The sequence below is a fragment of the Thalassophryne amazonica genome, chromosome 1, assembly GCF_902500255.1.
Source record: "Thalassophryne amazonica chromosome 1, fThaAma1.1, whole genome shotgun sequence".
NCBI classification, from domain to species: Eukaryota; Metazoa; Chordata; class Actinopteri; order Batrachoidiformes; family Batrachoididae; genus Thalassophryne; species Thalassophryne amazonica.
In genome coordinates, this window is record NC_047103.1 from 174,038,001 (window position 1) to 174,054,468 (window position 16,468).

Genomic DNA, 16,468 nt, shown 5'->3' on the forward strand with positions numbered 1-16,468 from the left:
TGACGCAGTGCACTTTTCCACGGTCATTTCACTTATGATACATCTGAACGTTAGCGTGGAGACGGACGGACGTCAGGTTTTTGTGCGTACGCAGCCTTTGTACATGAGGCTCCTGAGCTGCTGGTCCAGGAATCTGCTGCTGAAAGAGTGTGTGCAGTCAGACAAAGAGGACACGCCCACAGTGTGACACGGAGAGGACACGCCCACAGTGTGAGACGGAAAGGACACGCTCATGGTGTGACACGGAGAGGACACACCCATGGTGTGACACGGAAAGGACACGCCCACGGTGTGACACGGAGAGGACATGCCCACGGTGTGACACGGAGAGGACACGCCCACAGTGTGAGACGGAAAGGACACGCTCACAGTGTGACACGGAGAGGACACGCCCATGGTGTGACACGGAAAGGACACGCCCACGGTGTGACACGGAGAGGACACACCCACAGTGTGACACGGAAAGGACACGCCCACGGTGTGACACGGAGAGGACACACCCACAGTGTGACACGGAAAGGACACGCCCACGGTGTGACACGGAGAGGACACGCCCACAGTGTGACACGGAAAGGACACGCCCACAGTGTGACACGGAGAGGACATGCCCACAGTGTGACATAGATAAGACACGCCCGCAATATTCCATTTTCAACGTTGATCTGCACAAACAGGTAAACGATGATCCTCAGAAACAGGTTGTCCTCAGAAATGTTGCACTTCTAATATCAGCAGCTTTTGCACATGTGGTAGCAGCAGTAGAATAGTAAAAGTCATAGTAACAACAGTCATAGGTGGTGTAGTAAAAACAGATGATGTAGTAAAAGTAATAGTAGTAGTAGTAGTAGTAATGTAACTGTACACATACAGGTGGAGCCTGGCCCTGGTTCTCCTGGGACAAGGTGCAACTGTTGCGGCGGTGATATGGGGGCTGTAGATACATTGAGGGCATGCGCTGATTCTCCTCCTCGTCGGAGGTGTCCACATACTGTTGCCGGGCAACAGATGAACTGATCTTGGACAGAGAGCGAGTACGAACCATCCTGCTGTCGCTATATTCTTCTAAACACACAGACACTAAATGAAGGACTGCAGTACCTGAAATGCCCACTAGACAAATACTTTTTTCTCATGCACTGGAATGTATACTTTGTACTGAGTACAAGGTGTACTTTTGTGTATGATGTCAGTTTACGTAACCAGAAACAACAGTGTGGTCTGTACTCGATACTACACTGACAGTACGGTATGAGATTTTGTGCACTTTGTGTACTGACTACATATGATGGCATAGTGTGTTGTGTAATTTGTGTACTGACTACGTCTGACGGTATAGTTTGTTGTGTACTTTGTCTACTGACTACATCTCATGGTATAGTGTGTTGTGCACTTTGTGTACTAACTACGTCTGACGGTATAGTCTGTTGTGTACTTTGTCTACTGACTACATCTGACAGTATAGTGTGTTGTGCACTTTGTGTACTAACCACGTCTGACGGTATAGTCTGTTGTGTACTTTGTCTACTAACTACGTCTGACGGTATAGTCTGTTGTGTACTTTGTGTACTGACTACATATGATGGCATAGTGTGTTGTGTAATTTGTGTACTGACTACGTCTGACGGTATAGTTTGTTGTGTACTTTGTCTACTGACTACATCTCATGGTATAGTGTGTTGTGCACTTTGTGTACTAACTACGTCTGACAGTATAGTCTGTTGTGTACTTTGTCTACTGACTACATCTGACAGTATAGTGTGTTGTGCACTTTGTGTACTAACCACGTCTGACGGTATAGTCTGTTGTGTACTTTGTCTACTGACTACATCTGACAGTATAGTGTGTTGTACACTTTGTGTACTAACCACGTCTGACGGTATAGTCTGTTGTGTACTTTGTCTACTAACTACGTCTGACGGTATAGTCTGTTGTGTACTTTGTCTACTAACTACGTCTGACGGTATAGTCTGTGGTGTACTTTGTGTACTGACTACATATGACGGTATAGTGTGTTGTGTAATTTGTGTACTGACTACATCTGACAGTATAGTTTGTTGTGTACTTTGTCTACTGACTACATCTGATGGTATAGTGTGTTGTGCACTTTGTGTACTAACCACGTCTGACGGTATAGTCTGTTGTGTACTTTGTCTACTGACTACATCTGACGGTATAGTGTGTTGTGCACTTTGTGTACTAACCACGTCTGACGGTATAGTCTGTTGTGTACTTTGTCTACTGGCTACATCTGACGGTATAGTGTGTTGTGCAATTTGTGTACTAACCACGTCTGACGGTATAGTCTGTTGTGTACTTTGTCTACTGACTACATCTGACGGTATAGTGTGTTGTGTACTTTGTGTACTGACTCCGTCTGACGGTATAGTGTGTTGTGTACTTTGTGTACTGACTACGTCTGATGGTATAGTGTGTTGTGCACTTTGTGTACTGACTACGTCTGATGGTATAGTGTGTTGTGCACTTTGTGTACTGACTACGTCTGATGGTATAGTGTGTTGTGCACTTTGTGTACTGACTACGTCTGATGGTGTAGTGTGTTGTGTACTTTGTGTACTGACTACATCTGATGGTGTAGTGTGTTGTGTACTTTGTGTACTGACTACATCTGATGGTATAGTGTGTTGTACACTTTGTGTACTGACTATGTCTGATGGTGTAGTGTGTTGTGCACTTTGTGTACTGACTACGTCTGACAGTATAGTGTGTTTGTGTACTGACTACATATGAAGGTATAGTGTGTTGTGTATTGACTACGTCTGATGGTATAGTATGTTGTGTACTTTGTGTACTGAGTACGGCTAACGGTATAGTGTGTTGCGCACTTTGTGTACTGACCACGCCTAACAGTATAGTGTGTTGTGTACTGACTACGTCTGACGGTATAGTGTGTTGTGCACTTTGTGTACTGACTACGTCTGACGGTATAGTGTGTTGTGTACTTTGTGTACTGACTACGTCTGATGGTAAAGTGTGTTGTGTATTTTGTGTACTGAGTACGGCTAACGGTATAGTGTGTTGTGCACTTTGTGTACTGACCACGTCTAACAGTATAGTGTGTTGTGCACTTTGTGTACTGACTATGTTTTACAGTATAGTGTGTTGTGCAATTTGTGTACTGACTACGTCTGATGGTATAGTGTGTTGTGTACTTTGTGTACTGACTACGTCTGATGGTATAGTGTGTTTTGTACTTTGTGTACTGACTACATCTGACGGTATAGTGTGTTGTGCACTTTGTGTAATGACTATGTCTGACGGTATAGTGTGTTGTGCACTTTGTGTACTGAGTATGGCTAACGGTATAGTGTGTTGTGCACTTTGTGTACTGACCACGTCTAACAGTATAGTCTGTTGTGTACTTTGTCTACTAACTACGTCTGACGGTATAGTCCGTTGTGTACTTTGTGTACTGACAACATATGACGGTATAGTGTGTTGTGTAATTTGTGTACTGACTACATCTGACGGTATAGTGTGTTGTGCACTTTGTGTACTAACCACGTCTGACGGTATAGTCTGTTGTGTACTTTGTCTACTGACTACATCTGACGGTATAGTGTGTTGTGCACTTTGTGTACTAACCACGTCTGACGGTATAGTCTGTTGTGTACTTTGTCTACTGACTACATCTGACGGTATAGTGTGTTGTGTACTTTGTGTACTGAGTATGGCTAACGGTATTGTGTGTTGTGCACTTTGTGTACTGACCACGTATAACAGTATGGTGTGTTGTGTACTGACTACGTCTGACGGTATAGTGTGTTGCGCACTTTGTGTACTGACTACGTCTGACGGTATAGTGTGTTGTGCACTTTGTGTACTAACCACGTCTGACGGTATAGTCTGTTGTGTACTTTGTCTACTGACTACATCTGACGGTATAGTGTGTTGTGTACTTTGTGTACTGAGTATGGCTAACGGTATTGTGTGTTGTGCACTTTGTGTACTGACCATGTATAACAGTATGGTGTGTTGTGTACTGACTACGTCTGACGGTATAGTGTGTTGTGTACTTTGTGTACTGACTACATCTGATGGTATAGTGTGTTGTGCACTTTGTGTACTGACTACGTCTGATGGTATAGTGTATTGTGCACTTTGTGTACTGACTACATCTAACGGTAAAGTGTGTTGTGTACTTTGTGTACTGAGTACGGCTAACGGTATAGTGTGTTGTGCACTTTGTGTACTGACCACGTCTAACAGTATAGTGTGTTGCGCACTTTGTGTACTGACTACGTTTAACAGTATAGTGTGTTGTGCACTTTGTGTACTGACTACGTCTGATGGTATAGTGTGTTGTGTACTTTGTGTACTGACTACGTCTGATGGTATAGTGTGTTGTGCACTTTGTGTACTGACTACGTCTGATTCTTTAGTGTGTTTTGTACTTTGTGTACTGACTACATCTGACGGTATAGTGTGTTGTGCACTTTGTGTAATGACTATGTCTGACGGTATAGTGTGTTGTGTACTTTGTGTACTGAGTATGGCTAACGGTATAGTGTGTTGTGCACTTTGTGTACTGACCACGTCTAACAGTTTAGTCTGTTGTGTACTTTGTCTACTAACTACTTCTGACGGTATAGTCTGTTGTGTACTTTGTGTACTGACTACATATGACGGTATAGTGTGTTGTGTAATTTGTGTACTGACTACATCTGACGGTATAGTTTGTTGTGTACTTTGTCTACTGACTACATCTGACGGTATAGTGTGTTGTGCAGTTTGTGTACTAACCACGTCTGATGGTATAGTCTGTTGTGTACTTTGTCTACTGACTACATCTGACGGTATAGTGTGTTGTGCACTTTTTGTACTAACCATGTCTGACGGTATAGTCTGTTGTGTACTTTGTCTACTGACTACATCTGATGGTATAGTGTGTTGTGTACTTTGTGTACTGAGTACGGCTAACGGTATTGTGTGTTGTGCACTTTGTGTACTGACCACGTATAACAGTATGGTGTGTTGTGTACTGACTACGTCTGACGGTATAGTGTGTTGTGCACTTTGTGTACTGACTACATCTGACGGTATAGTGTCTTGTGTACTTTGTGTACTGACTACATCTGATGGTATAGTGTGTTGTGCACTTTGTGTACTGACCACGTATAACAGTATGGTGTGTTGTGTACTGACTACGTCTGACGGTATAGTGTGTTGTGCACTTTGTGTGCTGACTACATCTGACGGTATAGTGTCTTGTGTACTTTGTGTACTGACTACATCTGATGGTATAGTGTGTTGTACACTTTGTGTACTGACTACATCTGATGGTGTAGTGTGTTGTGCACTTTGTGTACTGACTACGTCTGACGGTATAGTGTGTTTGTGTACTGACTACATATGATGGTATAGTGTGTTGTGTACTGACTACGTCTGATGGTATAGTGTGTTGTGTACTTTGTGTACTGAGTACGGCTAACGGTATAGTGTGTTGCGCACTTTGTGTACTGACCACGTCTAACAGTATAATGTGTTGTGTACTGACTACGTCTGACGGTATAGTGTGTTGTGCACTTTGTGTACTGACTACGTCTGACGGTATAGTGTGTTGTGTACTTTGTGTACTGACTACGTCTGATGGTATAGTGTGTTGTGTACTTTGTGTACTGACTACGTCTGATGGTATAGTGTGTTGTGCACTTTGTGTACTGACTACGTCTGATGGTGTAGTGTGTTGTGTACTTTGTGTACTGACTACATCTGATGGTGTAGTGTGTTGTGTACTTTGTGTACTGACTACATCTGATGGTATAGTGTGTTGTGTACTTTGTGTACTGACTACGTTTAACAGTATAGTGTTTTGTGTAATTTGTGTACTGACTACGTCTGACGGTATAGTTTGTTGTGTACTTTGTCTAATGTCTACATCTGACGGTATAGTGTGTTGTGCACTTTGTGTACTAACCACGTCTGACGGTATAGTCTGTTGTGTAGTTTGTCTACTGACTACATCTGACGGTATAGTGTGTTGTGCACTTTGTGTACTAACTACGTCTGACGGTATAGTCTGTTGTGTACTTTGTGTACTGACTACATCTGACATTATAGTGAGTTGTGTAATTTGTGTACTGACTACGTCTGACGGTATAGTTTGTTGTGTACTTTGTCTACTGACTACATCTGACGGTATAGCGTGTTGTTCACTTTGTGTACTAACTATGTCTGACGGTATAGTCTGTTGTGTACTTTGTCTACTCACTACATCTGACGGTATAGTGTGTTGTGCACTTTGTGTACTGACTACGTCTAACAGTATGGTGTGTTTGTGTACTGACGACATATGATGGTATAGTGTGTTGTGTACTGACTACGTCTGACGGTATAGTGTGTTGTGTACTTTGTGTACTGAGTACGGCTAACGGTATAGTGTGTTGTGCACTGACTACGTCTGATGGTATAGTGTGTTGTGCACTTTGTGTACTGACTACATCTGATGGTATAGTGTGTTGTGTACTTTGTGTACTGACTACATCTGATGGTATAGTGTATTGTGCACTTTGTGTACTGACTACATCTAACGGTAAAGTGTGTTGTGTACTTTGTGTACTGACTACGTCTGATGGTATAGTGTATTGTGCACTTTGTGTACTGATTACATCTAACGGTAAAGTGTGTTGTGTACTTTGTGTACTCAGTACGGCTAACGGTATAGTGTGTTGTGCACTTTGTGTACTGACCACGTCTAACAGTATAGTGTGTTGTGCACTTTGTGTACTGACTACGTTTAACAGTATAGTGTGTTGTGCACTTTGTGTACTGACTACGTCTGATGGTATAGTGTGTTGTGTACTTTGTGTACTGACTACGTCTAATGGTATAGTGTGTTGTGCACTGTGTGTACTGACTACGTCTGACGGTATAGTGTGTTGTGCACTTTGTGTACTGACTACGTCTGATGGTATAGTGTGTTGTGTACTTTGTGTACTGACTACGTCTGATGGTATAGTGTATTGTGCACTTTGTGTACTGACTACGTTTAACAGTATAGTGTGTTGTGCACTTTGTGTACTGACTACGTCTGACGGTATAGTGTGTTGTGTACTTTGTGTACTGACTACGTCTGATGGTATAGTGTTTTGTGCACTTTGTGTACTGACTACGTCTAATTCTTTAGTGTGTTTTGTACTTTGTGTACTCACTACGTCTAACAGTATAGTGTGTTGTGCACTTTGTATACTGACTACGTCTGACGGTATAGTGTGTTGTGTACTGACTACGTCTGACGGTATAGTGTGTTGTGTACTTTATGTACTGAGTACGGCTAACGGTATAGTGTGTTGTGCACTTTGTGTACTGACCACGTCTAACAGTATAGTGTGTTGTGTACTGACCACGTCTAACAGTATAGTGTGTTGTGTACTGACTACGTATGACGGTATAGTGTGTTGTGCACTTTGTGTACTGACTACGTCTGACGGTATAGTGTGTTGTGTACTTTGTGTACTGATTACATCTGATGGTATAGTGTGTTGTGCACTTTGTGTACTGACTACGTCTGATGGTATAGTGTATTGTGCACTTTGTGTACTGACTACGTTTAACAGTATAGTGTGTTGTGCACTTTGTGTACTGACTACGTCTGACGGTATAGTGTGTTGTGTACTTTGTGTACTGACTGCGTCTGATGGTATAGTGTTTTGTGCACTTTGTGTACTGACTACGTCTGATTCTTTAGTGTGTTTTGTACTTTGTGTACTCACTACGTCTAACAGTATAGTGTGTTGTGCACTTTGTATACTGACTACGTCTGACGGTATAGTGTGTTGTGTACTGACTACGTCTGACGGTATAGTGTGTCGTGTACTTTATGTACTGAGTACGGCTAACGGTATAGTGTGTTGTGCACTTTGTGTACTGACCACGTCTAACAGTATAGTGTGTTGTGTACTGACCACGTCTAACAGTATAGTGTGTTGTGTACTGACTACGTCTGACGGTATAGTGTGTTGTGCACTTTGTGTACTGACTACGTCTGATGGTATAGTGTGTTGTGTACTTTGTGTACTAACTACATCTGATTGTATAGTGTGTTGTGCACTTTGTGTACTGACTACGTCTGATGGTATAGTGTATTGTGCACTTTGTGTACTGACTACATCTAACGGTAAAGTGTGTTGTGTACTTTGTGTACTCAGTACGGCTAACGGTATAGTGTGTTGTGCACTTTGTGTACTGACTACGTTTAACAGTATAGTGTGTTGTGCACTTTGTGTACTGACTACGTCTAACAGTATAGTGTGTTGTGCACGTTGTGTACTGACTACGTTTAACAGTATAGTGTGTTGTGCACTTTGTGTACTGACCACGTCTAACAGTATAGTGTGTTGTGCACTTTGTGTACTGACTACGTCTAACAGTATAGTGTGTTGTGCACTTTGTGTACTGACCACATCTAACGGTATAGTGTGTTGTGCACTTTGTGTACTGACTACGTTTAAGAGTATAGTGTGTTGTGCACTTTGTGTACTGACTACGTCTGATGGTATAGTGTGTTGTGTACTTTGTGTACTGACTACGTCTGATTCTTTAGTGTGTTGTGTACTTTGTGTACTCACTACGTCTAACAGTATAGTGTGTTGTGCACTTTGTGTACTGACTACGTCTGACGATATAGTGTGTTGTGTACTTTGTGCACTGACCGGGCCTGACGGCGTAGCGGTCCAGGCTCTTCCTGCGGTTCATTCGGTGGTTGTACATGTCGTAATCTGTGTCATTCCTGTATCCTCTTTCTTCCTGCTTCTGGACAGCAGATGTACATTTAAGTGCAAAATGCTAAACGTTACTGATTAAAATCAACATGTGTGGCCAGAGAAAAAAATGTACCTCAGATTTGCAATACTGCAGTATTCTGAAGTAAAGACCTCTGAAATGGTTTCAGAAATTACGCAGTTTGTTCATCTGAACACTGCAAACTGCTGATTTTACTTTGTTACCTGCCTGCGACTCAGGAAAGGCAGACAGTTCTGAACCCAGGCTGTGATCACTAATGGAGGAGAGCTGCTAAGGGCCCTGTCCCACTGGGGAGAGGATTAGTTGCGCATGACTTGAGTACACAAAGTACGGGCGTTCGTTGTTGTCCGCAACAAAAATGGCCAAAAATGACAAATTGTCCCAATATGAATTATGGATATATTAATAATATATAGCGAATATATGATGAACAGTCACGGTTGTATAACACGTAGTGAGGAAACTGATCCGACACACTGTGATTATCACGGCAGTATTACGGGTGTATTATGATGCATCGCGCACGTGTTTGCGCGTGCACGGCATCTGCATAGCGGTCATAAAAGAAGTGCACTCGGGCCGTCAGCATCACTATTCACACCAACAATACAGCCTCTGGAGCAACTGCTGGACTTGGACAAGTTGACTGGAGTAAAGAACCAGTGAACAGGGGGAGTGGTGACGTCAGCGGATCACATCAGAGCGCAGCTCATCTGAACGATTATAACAAGAAGTTAAATCTGTTATAAACAGGAATAAATACTGTAACAGCTGCAGACAAGAAGGAAAAAACACGCAACTGTTTTATCAAGCCTTGACAATGTAAACAAGTCAAATAATTACCTTTTTAGAGGCTCAAAATGCTTTCTGGAGCTTATTAGCCGTTCAAATGGCTCCAGCTGTTATATGGCTGGGGGGGGCCTGGCTGCCGGTTTGTTTGTCTGTTTGTTTTCCTCCCAGGTGGCGTGCATTTGGGACTGAGTGGCTGTGTTGCTGAGGCTGTCAGGACCTCACCCTGATCACCTGCGACTCGTCAGGACTCACAGCTGTGGTGCATCTGGATGGATTGGAGCATGTTGGCATTTAAGACTGGAGTGCACAGTGTGTATTTGCCAGAGACTCGACCTTGTGACCAGACGGGTGAGATCGTCGTCTTGGGAGCCATCTCATCAGCAGCGGACGCTGAGAATGTCCAGGTTTGATGCACGGTCTGTGAAAGAGGAGGGGGTGAGGTCTCACGCTCGTCAGCACACTTCCTGAGGTACGTTGGATTTTGTGACTAACAGTTATACAGTCAGTAAATGTGGTGTCCCTCACACCTTATTGTATTGAGCTGTTTGTTAGTCATGTATCAGCTTCCACTGCGGTGGAGTTTTGTGAACGGGATGTTCCATGCCTGCAGGTTGGGAAGCTGATCAGTAATCAAGCCAGGAAGTGTTTGCTGTTTGTACACCTTTAAGTGTTCTGTGTGTAGAGTGTGGACTCACATAATGGTTCCTTCTTCACAGACTCGGTTGTTGCGGCCACCTGGGGGGTGTCGGCGGGGTCCTTGAGTCCGAACAGCTTCTGGCTCCGGACCGTTAGCGCTGCTGGGAGCGCACCACGCCAGACCGCACCTTTTATTATTATTATGATCACTGTTATGTATTAAATTCAGTTAGCCTTTGTACCGTGCTCTGCTTATTTCATACTGGGTCCTTCAAACGCTGGTCGGTTCTCCGAGCTGCGTCCGACACATAACACCAGCTGCAGCTTCCTCTGATTCAGGAGGTGACTAGAGCCGTTTTCAACAGGCAATTTGCAGAATAAAATGATTAATCCGCCACGAAATAATTATTTTATACAGGCAGCATCCAGCGCAGAGCGCGTGGCAGCTGGTAGAACAAAGAACGGTGTCCAGCTGTGAACACAGCGCATCTGATTTGCTTCCGCCGCAAAAGTGTGGGTTTTCAGTTCACAGCATCCATTCAAGATGTTGTCACATTTTTTAACCCAGTCCAAAAAAGACACTCCAGTGCAGTCCAGCCATTGTGCACATCCGTGTGCCAGGCTGCTGTGTTCCAGAGTCATTAAATCCACCAGACCAGCAAGAACTAAACCACGGGTTCCTGGACAGCCACCTCTGTGCTTCTTCTCACTGGCTTTATTTCTTCCACGGTTTATAAAGTCATTTTGACACTGTGATCCAACTTTTAACTTTGTGTTCATTGGTTGACTGCAAAAATCACTTTTTTGTGAGCCGGCATTTTGAGTAAATGCTCTTCTTGAGCGAGAGTCATTGTGTCAGTGCGCAAACACAGCAGAGCCCATCTGACCCATTAACAAGATGTTAAATCTATTATAAACATACTTTTTCCAGCTTCTTATGAAGAAGGAATGAACGTGCAACTGTTTTACCAAGCTATTACAATATAAATATTACAAATAATTACCTTTTAAGCTGTTCCAAATTTTGTGTAGTTTGTAGTTTGTCAGGTCTTGGCCCCGCTGGCTCCTCACCCACTATGTTGGTTGTCAGACTCTTTATTGATTTCCTTTTGTCTGCTTTTTTGACAGTCTGGTTATTTTGCTTTTGTCACAGCTGCTTGTTTTTTGTTCATCACACTTCAGCCACATGTTGAGTTCTGTTCTGGTTTAGTTTAATCTTTGAGCCACTGTTTTTTTTGTTTTTGGTTTTTTTTTTTTTATTGTTTTTTGATTACTTGTGTCACTAAGTTTATTTGTCAGGTTTTCCACATTTGTCTTCAGTTGTATTATTCATGTCAGTTATAGTTTTAGCTTTTGATTTTGTAGTTGTCCAACCCGATTCTGTTTATGTTTAGTTTCAATGCAGTCTTGGATATTTTAGTATCATTTGTCATGTCCATGTTGTCTCTGCACTCCTTTGTCTCAGTTCTTATATTTTCTCATCCAGGTCGTATGGAAGACAGTGACTGGAGGATTTTTATTTTTATTTTACTGTTTTGTCAGAAATTAAATGGAGACAACCTCCAAAGATACCCACGTCTGAGACTGTTCTTTAAACACAACACAGAGTCAGACACAGCCTGTTTCTTATATATATATATATATATATATATATATATATATATATATATATATATATATATATATATATATAGTATATGTACACAGGTGTAAAAGAAAAGAAAAAGAAAAAAGAAACCAATTTTTTACAACTGTGTAAATTGTGTAAGTCTGATCGGCTTCAACCTTCAGGACCCAGGTGTCCTGAGCGTCCCCACAGGCCACGGGACCTGGACAGGACGTTGACTTCTTTTTGATGTTACTGACCTTTGACCGCTCGTGTCCAATGTGTCGTGTCACTCAGTGGTGTAATTTCTTTGCTAAACTGTTGAACACTTTGCTGGAGAGTAACAATCAGTCAGTTCACAGTAAAATTACCAGTGTTAAATTAACACTGCCAGTGTATATGTGGGAACATATGTTCATTGTTAGTGTTAATTTAACACTGGTAATTTTACTGTGTTCACACTTATCTGCATGGCAACTCGGTTCGACTCCACAGCCTGTCTGTTTGCTTGGTGTGAGTGTGAACAGCGGTTTGTGGTCTTCAGTCCTCTCCGTGGGTTCTGAGGGTTGCATTAACCAAATTCATGTCAGAGACCATCTGATGCACGGTGATGGAACAGAAGACCGGCTGAGCTGTGATCTGGACAAATACGATACATGTTGTATTTGTACAACCCCAATTCCAATGAAGTTGGGACGTTGTGTAAAATGTAAATAAAAACAGAATACAATGATTTTCAAATCCTCTTCAACCTATATTCAACTGAATACACCACAAAGACAAGATATTTAATGTTCAAACTGATAAACTTTATTGTTTTTGTGCAAATATTTGCTCATTTTGAAATGGATGTATCAGGTCTGGAAGATAGTTCAGGCTGGACACAAATGCAGGACTCTGACAACAGGCTCTGTATGTAAAAACAGTTTACTGAAACAGTAAACGGGCTCCGGTACACAGAAAGGCAGTCCAACAGGAATAACAAAACTAGGAACATCAGGCAAAGGCGTGGTCGAGGAAACAAGCAGGTGGTCAGAAAACACATGAAGCAGGCCGAACAAGAAAACAAGATACAGAGCTGGAGAGAAGACACTAGGTGCATCAATCTGGCGAGGGAGTAAAGCAAAATGAGGAGCTTAAATACACCCAGGTGAAGATTGAGAGCAGGTGTGCATGGAATACACCAGAATGAGGGTGTGGCCAGAGAGAGGGAAACACCCACCACCAAGAGCCAGCAGAGACAGACAAGAGAAAAAGTGACAGACAGACCCAAAGAGGAAAAACTCCAACAAGAAAACAAACAAAACAGAAAACAACTGAAAAAACACAAAGCCAAGAAATAAAAGCAGACAAAACTCAATTCCTGACAGGATACCTGCAACACGATTCAAAAAAGCTGGGACAGTGATATGTTTACCACTGTGTTACATCACCTTTCCTTCTAACAACACTCAATAAGTGTTTGGGAACTGAGGACACTAATTGTCAGTGTCATGATTGAGTACAAAAGGAGCATCCCCAAAAGGCTCAGCCGTTCACAAGCAAAGATGGGGATGAGGATCACCACTTTGTGAACAACTGCATGAAAAATAGTCCAACAGTTTAAGAACAATGTTTCTCAACATTCAGTTGCAAGGAATTTAGGGATTCCATCATCTACAGTCCATAATATAATCAGAAGATTCAGAGAATCTGTAGATCTTTCTACACGTAAGCAGCAAGGCTGAAAACCAACATTGAATGCCCGTGACCTTCGATCCCTCAGGCGGCACTGCATTAAAAACTGACATCATTGTGTAAAGGATCTTACCGCGTGGGCTCAGGAACACTTCAGAAAACCATTGTCAGTTAACACAGTTCGTCGCTACATCTACAAGTGCAAGTTAAAACTCTACCATGCAAAGTGAAAGCCAAACATCAACAACATCCAGAAACGCCGCCGCCTTCTCTGGGCCCGAGCTCATTTGAAATGGACAGATGCAAAGTGGAAAAGTGTGCTGTGGTCTGATGAGTCCACATTTCAAGTTGTTTTTGGAAATCATGGACGTCGTGTCCTCTGGACAAAAGAGGACAAAGACCATCCAGATTGTTACCAGCGCAAAGTTCAAAAGCCAGCAAATGTGATGGTATGGGGGTGTGTTAGTGCCCATGGCATGGACAACTTACACATCTGTGATGGTATGGGGGTGTGTTAGTGCCCATGGCATGGACAACTTACACATCTGTGATGGTATGGGGGTGTGTTAGTACCCATGGCATGGACAACTTACACATCTGTGTTGGCACCATCAATGCTGAAAGGTACATCCAAGTTTTGGAGCAACACATGCTGCCATCCAAGCAACGTCTTTTTCAGGGACGTCCCTGCTGTTGTGTGGGCCGCTGAAGAGGAGGTACTGCTGGCCCACCACCACCAGAGGGCGCCCTGTCTGGAGTGCGGGCTCCAGGCACCAGAGGGCGCTGCCGCCTCACAGGAGCAGCCAGGGTGACAGCTGTCACCCATCACCTGAGACGAGACAGCTGATATCAATCAACAGGGAGGTATATCAGCAGGACGGCATCTACACCTCATTGCCGAGATATCGCTCTACCAAGGAGGTAACGTATCCAGCCAAACAAATCATCTTTTGACCATTAAATACTTTTTGCCTTTACACAGAAAGAGAAAAGACAGCAGGAGACTGTATTTTGGATAAGTACTCACATTCCTGCACTCACCTGTATTTTCCTGACAAGAGGTGGAGGTGGTGTTTCCACCCTGTGTGTTGCTGGGTGCAGCCGCACCCACACCTGACTGTTTCTGTTCCTTGCCAGCAGTACCGGATCCGACGAGCGGAGGCAGTGGCCACCTGTGGTTCGGGACGTGGCAGCTCCAGTATCCCCGGGGTTCAGTGGCAGAGGAAATCGGGTGGTTCCGGTTCGACTCGGACAGACGTCTCCTATCGTCGAGCCTGCCCACATGACACCTTTGGAATTCGGTTACTGCTGTATTTGTAATCTGTTGTGTTTGTTGTGTGGATTCACAACAGTAAAACTTTGTGATTTGACTTTCTCCATTGTCTGTTCATTTGCGCCCCCTGTTGTGGGTCCGTGTTCCTACACTTTCCCAACACCTGCTTATTTCAGCAAGACAATGCCAAGCCACATTCTGCACGTGTTACAACAGTGTGGCTTCGTAGTAAAAGAGTGCGGGTACTAGACTGACCTGCCTGCAGTCCAGACCTGTTGCCCACTGAAAATGTGTGGCGCATTATGAAGCGCAAAATATGACAACGGGAACCCCAGACTGTTGAACAACTGAAGTCGTACATCAAGAAAGAATGGGAAAGAATTCCACCTACAAAGCTTCAACAATTAGTGTCCTCAGTTCCCAAACACTTATTGAGTGTTGTCAGAAGGAAAGGTGATGTAACACAGTGGGAAACATACCACTGTCCCAGCTTTTTAGAAACATGTTGCAGGTATCCATTTCAAAATGAACAAATATTTGCACAAAAACAATAAAGTTTATCAGTTTGAACATCAAATATCTTGTCTTTGTGGTGTATTCAATTGAATATAGGTTGAAGAGGATTTGAAAATCGTTGTATTCTGTTTTTATTTACATTTTACACAACGTCCCGACATCATTGGAATTGGGGTTGTTCTTTGGGGGGGGGGGGGGGGGGGTATTGATGGACATCTGCTCTCTTTAGAAATGCTCAAAACACTCAATGAACCATTTGCTGAGTCACTGCTTCAAAACTCTGAACAAGTGTTTCAGAAAACTCTCTCTTGTTTTGGGACTCTACAAAAGTGACATCTAGGGAACAGTGGGGCTCCAAAAGAATTCTGACTGTGTGATTGGCTCTTGGGTCCAGGTGTTGTTTTTACCTGGATGGACTGTCGCCGTGAATGTGGTAAATACTCCTCAGAGTCAAAGTCCATGGGATGGACGGACAGCAGACGTTTGTTCTTCCTCATCTAAAAATGGAAAAAGTCCTGAGTGGCCAATTTAAACTCCGCCCTTGGTCTAAAATAACGTGGTTGTCACTGTTACCCGTTTGTAGCGCTGAGATTCGGCCTCCACGTAGACATCCTCATGATCGTTGTATGTGTCTGATGCACAACAAACACATTTTATGACATCACATTTATGACATCACATTTCACAACCTGTGAGTTTGAACAGTACTCACTGCTGCGAGCGTCTGGCATGCTGTGAGTGTCATCATCACGGCCTCCTGAGGAAAGACTCTTATTAGCATGCAGCAAAGGATGGTCTGTTGTACAAAGATCATCCAGAAGGAGCAGTAGGCGAAACTAGAGAAGGACCAGGAGAAGGAGCAGGACAACAAGGAGCAGGACCAACAGAAGAACCATCAGAAGAAGGAGCAAGAGAAGGAGTAGTGGAAGGAGAACAAGCAGCAGAAGAAGGACAAGTCGAAAGAACAGAAGAAAAAGAAGAAGCAGCAGCAGAAGAAGGGGCTCTGGATAACAAATACAGATTCTTTATTGTCACTGTAACCAGAACAATGAAAGGCAAAGTGCAAATATAAACCTGAGTAAACTACATGAAAAGGTCAGGAGAAGAATAGAAAAAGAAAATGTAACAGAGTGGAAGAGGTGTGTCCAGAGTGCAAATTTAAAAAAGAAAAAATTATAAGAACGTAGCAGCAAAAAAAAAGATTATAT

The 16,468-nt window shown here is 43.1% G+C and overlaps 1 protein-coding gene across 2 annotated transcripts in view; it reads right to left on the reverse strand.

Annotated features, from left to right (window-relative positions):
* Positions 1-16,468, reverse strand: part of mlpha (melanophilin a) — a 267,636-nt gene that overhangs the window by 162,447 nt on the left and 88,721 nt on the right. For both annotated transcript variants that reach the window (XM_034179775.1, XM_034179785.1), the window contains exons 4-8: positions 15,973-16,017; positions 15,834-15,892; positions 15,676-15,757; positions 8,670-8,777; positions 869-1,062 (exon numbers count right to left, since the gene is read on the reverse strand). In XM_034179775.1, coding sequence (XP_034035666.1) covers positions 869-1,062; positions 8,670-8,777; positions 15,676-15,757; positions 15,834-15,892; positions 15,973-16,017 — 488 coding nt within the window. The remainder of the gene's footprint in view (positions 1-868; positions 1,063-8,669; positions 8,778-15,675; positions 15,758-15,833; positions 15,893-15,972; positions 16,018-16,468) is intronic.